The sequence below is a fragment of the Trichoplusia ni genome, chromosome 18, assembly GCF_003590095.1.
Source record: "Trichoplusia ni isolate ovarian cell line Hi5 chromosome 18, tn1, whole genome shotgun sequence".
Lineage (NCBI taxonomy): Eukaryota > Metazoa > Arthropoda > Insecta > Lepidoptera > Noctuidae > Trichoplusia > Trichoplusia ni.
The window spans coordinates 2,363,031-2,370,866 of NC_039495.1; the positions used below are offsets into that span (position 1 = coordinate 2,363,031).

Sequence of the window (7,836 nt, forward strand, 5' to 3'; positions counted from 1 at the left end):
CTAGGTGAAGTTTTGGTTTGGATAAAAATTGATTTCATGTTTTATTCTGTTTACAAAACCAAGGACGACGAAATCTGTCGCTTTGTTTTTTATGTACTCGCATAATCTTACACAAAATTAGTTAAAACTTTTATCTGAGTAAGTAGTATATTTTAATTTTTGTTTATGGGAAATACAGTAAATAATACCGAATGTAATAAAACTCCAACTTGGTTTAAATGTAATAAAATTTAACAATAAATACTATCAGCCCGGGTACAGGACAACTTACATATAGGGAAGTTTTGAGCATTGATCACTTCGCCATCGCAGTGTGGATTAGTGATTCTGGAAACCAGGTTGAATTAAGTAGCATGTACACTTGAACAAAAAAAAAACTACTACATTAAGTGATTTAGTCCTTGTTTCTCAGGGGGTTTCATTTATACCCAGACTTAAGACAAGCATTAGTGGATCACACGAAGCTTGCTAGCACTCGACTATCTGTGAAAATATAATTTTGTAATTCATAAGTAATCTGTAAAACGCACCCTACGTAACCCTAGAAATACTTTCAATATTGGTATACATTGACGGACAATGGCATATTTGTCGTTTTGTATCAAATTCGATAGTAAACAAGCATTCCTTATGAATGTGTTGATGTACTTCAATTGTCATTTTGTAAGGAGAGAGATGTGGAGAAACATTGTGCTGGTCTTAGCGTCATGCAGTAAGTTTTTTGGCGCTTTATCAGTCGATTACAAAAAGTTACGCTTAATAAATAATAAGGAGGAGGTTCACAATTCGATGGAGTTTTTTTTTAATATGTTTACTAAGAAATTGGTTTTTGTGAATCAATTTTGATGATTATTTTTTGTTAGACGGTTAATAGCTGTATTTTGGACCTATTAAAAACTTTTGTATTAGGTAGCTGTATCTTAATGTATATGAAGTTAATCGCCAGAATCACAATTTGAAGGATGACTCCCTTGAAATTTATCAATAGTTATTAAACTGGATTTTTATTTTTCTATTGTTGCTTTAGCGGCCGCAGAAAATACATGCATTGTCATTTCATTCTGGATATTCTTAAAACACTAAAACAATCTTTTAATTTAAGCAAAATACAAGCTATTTTTCAGGTGTGGTGATCATCAAATGCCAGTTCTTTGACTGTCACGACGACCCTGGGTACAGCCCCGATGAGGGTCCTCTGGCTGATCTGCAGTTCACATGGCTTGGAACCCTACAGTATATACATGGTAAGCGCATTTGACTTAAGATTTAACTTAAACTGCACTTAGACTTAAGATTTGAAAGAACTCCTTGTACTTGAACTCTTGAGAATGGCAATCGGCAATTGGACAAAAAAAAACATTAGTTACGTCGTAAAATTAGATCAGTAACGGACACTACAATATTTGCCGAAAAAGAACGTTATTAGTCCCATTCAAGTGCGTTCCATCATCTTGGATTCGTTTTATCTTCGTATTTTCTTGATTTATTAAAATCAACGGATCCAATATTTGTAGATAATATCTACCTGACGGATTAATTAGATTTTTTTTCATCTATTACTTTGTAACACTTTTACACTTTGTTGGGCGATGGGGGGGACCCTTTAAAATGTTTTATTAAATCTAGGAGAGAAGAAAGCACCCCATTAATTTTAACGGTCTTGCTTCTTCTGTTTTGGAGAAAACTGCTGAACTTATTGAATTTATTTTGCTAAACGAAGCGTACACGAGCGTAATGGCGCCATGGTGTTACAAACATTATCATATTAACTTCTCTATTCTCTTTCTAGTAAAGAATGGCACTCCTCACTACTTCAGAGTACCCCGTGTGATCCTCATCAGCCGACAGTTTGCATTGTCCACGGCTACCGACGCTGCGCAAATACCTGAAGGATACGCTTTGTAAGTGTTTTTAAATATTTAGATCCTAACATAAATCTATATCATATTTTATTAACAGAACTATGACTATGAGCTATTATATATACACATAATTATGTACTCAAGTTTGTGAAACTTGAGTACATAATTATATGTGCACTCAAATAAATAAACTCAATCGAATAAGGCAATCGAAGAACTCATCGGTATCACTGCCGACATGTGCTCAAAGAGGATATCTGCGATATATCTGCTCTTTTTTAGTCTTTTCTTTATTGACTTAAATCTAAATTATCGAATCTAGTTATTTTCTTTCATCTAAATTATTTCCATTACGAATGGAAAGAATCTATGTTTTTATTAGTAAAACACGGCCATATATTTCTGATAGGTCTTAATCCAGAAAACGAAATCTTGTGGGTAAATTTGGACTAGAGGGAGTAAAATTACATAGAAGCAGAAATCTAAAGCCCGTCCTAGTTAGTTCATCTTTAAAACACAAAATATTCCATGTCTTAAAAAAATACTTCATACTATCAATGACATACTAAGTATACTCCCCTTTTCAACCAGATCATTTGATCAACACTCACACTTGAAACCAATAAAAAAACTTCATTTTTCCAGAGGTAACGTAATCTTCGGCGACTACGAAAGAGATGAGAAAGAATGTCGTATAACCATCGAAGATATAGCTAACGGCATGGACTGCGAGCCAGCGGTACTGCTGATGCCCATAGCAGATGTACTACTTCATCCGGAATACAAGCACTTCGGAGCGAAGTACAGTGTCGCGCTGTTGAAACTTATCACGCCGGTCAAATCTAGTGAGTAGATATTCAACTGAGGAGAGTTCTTAAAGTTAAGGCAAGGTTCCACGTATAGATCCTACGAATATTATAACCGTGAAAGTTTGTATGTATGTTTGTTCTTCTTTCACGCAAAAACCACTGAACATATTTAGCTACAGATAGTTCATACCCAGGATTAACACATAGGTCTATCCCCATATTTTTTAACGAAGTTTCAGCGGGCAACATCTAAGATAAGCTAAGGACATAGATACTGCTTGCGAAAGTTTCCTTCTGGTATGAGTTCAGCAAATTGTGATTGTTTGTAAGGTAGCTTTTGGTAGCTGTGCAATTTTATTGGGAGTTTTAAGGACGTTAGAGCCCGTTCTGGTATCGCCCGTATTAAAATTTCCTATTCATCGGCTACGATAATGAACTGGATGTCAAAGTATTTTTTAATGACTGCACTCTTCTTTTCCAGAATATATGCTGCCAGCTTGCTTGCCTTTCAAGAACTATATTGTAGACAAGAATGGAAAACTGACTAAGCTCAAATTGTATCATGTGGATTTTGTCAGCGGTAAGTTCTGATCGTATTTAATGGTATAATTTCCCAACTTCTTTTGGGTCGACTTCCAGTCTAGCCGCATTTAGCTAAGTACAAGTGTTTTACAAGGAGCGACTGCCTATCTGACCTCCTCAACCAAGATAACTGGGTAACACAATATCCTTAGTAGATTGGTTGTCTGACTTTCTAGCTTGTATCTGACTATCCGTGACGACTTTCAAAGATGTATTAATGAGAAATTGATGATCGTAGGTGCTCAGAAAATTCAATTGTCTTAAGATCCAGTATGTTTTTACTTTTGATTTCGTTCTTGTTGTCAGCTTTGTAAACTATGACTATTATGTTACTATTACCATATTATGTTCTAAAATTTTTGCGGTAGATGTGCCCAGAGATTTTATTGAAGAAGAAAAAGAAGTATTAAGAATATCCATACTGCCAAGAGAACTGTGTTTTCTGTATGATTCCGCGGAGGTTTGTTCGACTTTATTAGTAGTATTTATCCTTATGATTTCAGCCTTCCTTCTCTGAAATTTTTAACGTCAAATTAATGTTAATGTTATATTTTCTGAATAACCTTTAGTTTGAAGTTTAACACAATGATTCCGTATTGGCGTTTTTTGTTGCCTACTCACTGTCAGTTGAAAATCATGTTATACAAATAATTGTCAGACTTCGTATGGTCCGTGCATCAATTGTTTTTAAACACAACAGAAAACTGAATTGCTGAAACATAAACGTTTTTTTTTTACAAAATATTGCAAATGTTTTGAAATTACAATAAGTAAAACCGAAGTGTGATTGCTTGTTAAGGTTGATAAGGTCGCAAAAAATATGGCGGTAATTATCAGTGGCAAATATAACAATGCACAGTATTACTTTACATTTTTACATAATATTCCTCTCATTTTCTTTTTACACCTTTACTGCCAGTGTGTGTGTCACTTAACTCCTCCTTAACGGCTGTAGCGCCCCGGATGAATCCAAACTACATTTAAAAATCAATCCGGCAGAATGAATTTCGCCGGATCAGCTAAAGAATAATATAATAAAGAAATTAAAAGTCTATTTAATTCCTCAGAACGCAACCAAGATGACGAGGAACCGCATGGCGTGTACTACTGGGTGTGGCTTCCACTCCGGCGCACCGACCATAGTACATGAACACACTGGACATTGGTCGGTGGTAGCGCTGTCGCAAGGTGAGCGAAATTATTTCCTATGTGTCGAATACTGACTGTTCTGTAGGCTTACTCTGAAGTAAATTAAGTTTTCGATGAAACTGTCATCAAAATGAGAACATTTCGACAGTATTTTGATTTTTTTTTGTTACTTCAGAACTTCGGATTGGGTTATCTGACTTTGTTGGTCTTTTTTCCATTTAACATGAAATAGCTGTCATTTATTCCCATAAAATTAAATTAAGTTTGGTTAAGTTGCTTTTCATTGCAGTCGGTTTTGTGTTATCGTTGTTAAAACGATACTCGATCTCAATTCAATCGAATTGAGATCGAATATGTAGTCTAGGATGCTACCGCTAATTCGGGCACTTTCACTATTTTTAACTGCGCTCGATAGATAGACACCACTACATCACGATCTTGATTTGGTTCGAAAGTATCATTCCAGGATCAAGAGAAAAGTAAAACCAAATCAAGCTAGAAGCCGACTTAGCATAAGTTTATTGCATAACATACGCTATTTGTCATCCAGGAGGCCCATCATGCCCCGACCCGCTGCGCACGCGCCGCCCGCCGCCGCCTCCGCACCACATCATGATCCACCCCTACGTGCCCTGGATCACGGCAGCCATCACTGGCAAAGCCGTGGGAGCTTTCGCTAAAGATGATCCATTCGGTAACATAATAAATTCTTAATCGTATACTAGTTGTTAACTTTGAATAATACTAGCCGATAGATGTCTCATTGCTGGAAATCCATTTGAGGAAGATCCTCAAATCATCCAAAATAAAAAGAAATCCCTTGAATTGATTAAGAAAGCTAGCTCTCTTTAGTTCCATTTAGGAAAGATTTTTGCTAAAATCTTCCCAAAACTTAAAGTTCATTGCGACTTAAGATTCCAATACTTGGACTTTCCTCACGATTATTTCCTTTGCCGTCAGTCAGCTACCTCTTTAAAATATTAAGAAAGTACATACATATTGAAAAAGAAAATGTGACTTTTTCAATATGTATGTACTTCAAAATTTCAGACCAAAGAGGATTTATATCTAACAAAACCTTTCCGTGTTAGGTTTCATCATGCCCCGAGCCTCTGTCTACGATTTGATTGCTCACGGCTGGGTGGGACACTGGTGGATGGGTGGTCTCCGCTGCTACGACAGAGGGGAGGCTGCTGACGACATCTTCAAGTTCTACCACGAGATCTTCCAGCTCAAGCCAATCACGGAGACTTATTTGACTTATTATCTTGAGGTACCCCTAGCTCTTGGCACGGTAACCTCATTAGCACTCGGAAAATCTGAATACCCACGTTCAAGTTTTATCAAAATTGGTCCAGCCGTTTTTATAATTGTAAATTGAATTGTCATCGGGTTTGAATCTGCCCTGAAAATTTCAGCCTCCTAGTTTATCGGGAAGTGCCTCAAAGTTGAGTTACAAAATTCCAACCGGAACGACAAACGAACAAACAAGAAATTTTGTGTTAAAAAACGTAGGAAAACTTTAAGTGTAGCAGTCGCTTTAGACTTATACACTTTTTATAATATTTATATTTTTGAAATTATTCATCGTTGTTTTTGTTTATTGCAATACCTTGAATTATTTCCTACAGCTCAAAAACCATCGTCCGATGCTATTGTTTAAGTCATATGGAGTATGAATTTATTACAGTTGTCTGATCTGGTCCTCAATCCTCAAATTTCTGCTCCTCAGATTGATGCTGCCCACAACACCATGATCATATGCGTGAAGGTCGGCATGCCATATCAGCTCGGACAGCCCCGAGTGTGGGAACTTGATAGTCCTATTGTCAAGGTAACTAAGCTGTTTGTTAAATACGTGACAAGTACTCATCTAATAATAGAATACTAGCTGACCCAGCAAACGTTGTTTTGCCATGGTCAAGAAGAAACATTATATACGAATGCAAAAAAAGACGTGAAGAGTTCAATTACATACACCGTGACATAATATTTATTTATTAGATTAGGTAAAATAATATACTTGCTTAACATTAATGAAATATATTTCACAACTTGCAAACAACGCCATCTAGTGTGGAACTAAGTACAGTTTCAAAGATGTTACGGTTTGCTCACGCGTATTTATCGGATTGTAAATGTATCGATTAAAGACTTTCAACTGTGCCATCATTACGACTAAGAATCCTTGCTCTTTCAGGTGCGAATACCACTGTTGAGATTCCAGAATCTATACAGGTTTCAAGTAGAGGCTTGGGGATACAACTCCACAGAGTCTTCAGGATCTACTGAATCTTCTACTACCGAAACGGAAAGTACTTCTGAAGAAGAATAGGGACGAATATTGGAAACGCCGTCTTAATGACAGAAATATCTTATCAAGCTTTGCTCTAGTGTCTTCCTCAGGAACTGAACATTTACAAAAACACATTTTGGGTAAAAATGAATTACCTACTGTTGCTGAGAAAGTATGGCATTGCAAAGAAATACACAAACGTAATAACATCAAACTTTAACTTGTTTTTTCTGGTAGTTATTAATAGTAATTTCTTATTCCTAAAACGAAGCAACTCAATGCAAAATTTCGCAAAAGCCCTTTGGATGTTCGAATCATAAAATGGTAAGACACAGACGAACATACACATATAGATTTTAAGTATTCATACATTTTGTTTGTTATGGTTTCCAAACACAGAAACTAGTACAGGATGACTACCAATAACTCAAATTGATATTACTGCGTGTGTGGGAAAGAGATAGCATTCTACGCCGTATATAGCGCTGTCACTCTTCCACATCCACAGTTTAAAGTTCGATGGTAGGTGGTACTTAAAGTACTATTTCTGTTCTCATGGAGTATGGGGCACAATGAACTGATGTTAGTTATCTAGAAAATAAAGCAAAGCAATACCTTGTGTAGTAAGTATTCGTATAATAAAGACGTTATGATCAATGCACGATGTGATTGTAGAGAATTATAAACAGTATATCAAGTCTGTTTTGTGTTTTTCAATCATTTTTAGTAATCAACCGTTTTTATTCCTTACTAGCTTTTCGCCCGCGTCGAGGTCGGTTATATCATGTTTCCAAGAGAACTCTTCAAAGGTCCGGGATAAAAACTATCCTATGTTCTTTCTCAAGGTCAACTCTATCTCTGTACTAAATTTCATTAAGATCAGTTCAGTGGTTGAGACGTGCAAGCGTAACAGACAGACGGACAGAGTTACTTTCGCATTTATAATATTAGTAGGGGTTGAATTTCTTTGGTACACGACGGCATAAAAATGGAGAGTAATGTTTATTGAGGTTATAATCACCAACATCGCCAGCCTTGACTAGCCCACTGTTGGGCATGGGTCTTGATTTGTTTATACCAGTATCCTATTTATGTAGCTCGTCTGTATCAATACGGATTTTCATTCTTAACCTCACAC

General features: G+C 36.3%; 1 protein-coding gene across 1 annotated transcript; it reads left to right on the forward strand.

The window, feature by feature from the left end:
* Nucleotides 1-1,538: 1,538 nt before the first annotated feature.
* On the forward strand, nt 1,539-5,946 carry LOC113503115. The gene is made up of 8 exons (XM_026884933.1): nt 1,539-1,901; nt 2,508-2,707; nt 3,153-3,251; nt 3,622-3,713; nt 4,321-4,441; nt 4,953-5,096; nt 5,494-5,762; nt 5,935-5,946. The coding sequence occupies exons 1-8, from the start codon at nt 1,735-1,737 to the stop codon at nt 5,944-5,946; spliced, it is 1,104 nt and encodes a 367-aa protein (XP_026740734.1). The 5' UTR covers nt 1,539-1,734.
* Nucleotides 5,947-7,836: the final 1,890 nt, after the last annotated feature.

Coding starts and splice junctions, on each gene's coding strand:
- LOC113503115 (XM_026884933.1), top strand. CDS start 1,735: ATGGCGCCATGGTGTTACAAACATTATCATATTAACTTCTCTATTCTC. Junction 4,442..4,952: donor GGTGGTAGCGCTGTCGCAAG/GTGAGCGAAATT, acceptor TTTGTCATCCAG/GAGGCCCATCATGCCCCGAC. Junction 5,097..5,493: donor CGCTAAAGATGATCCATTCG/GTAACATAATAA, acceptor TTTCCGTGTTAG/GTTTCATCATGCCCCGAGCC.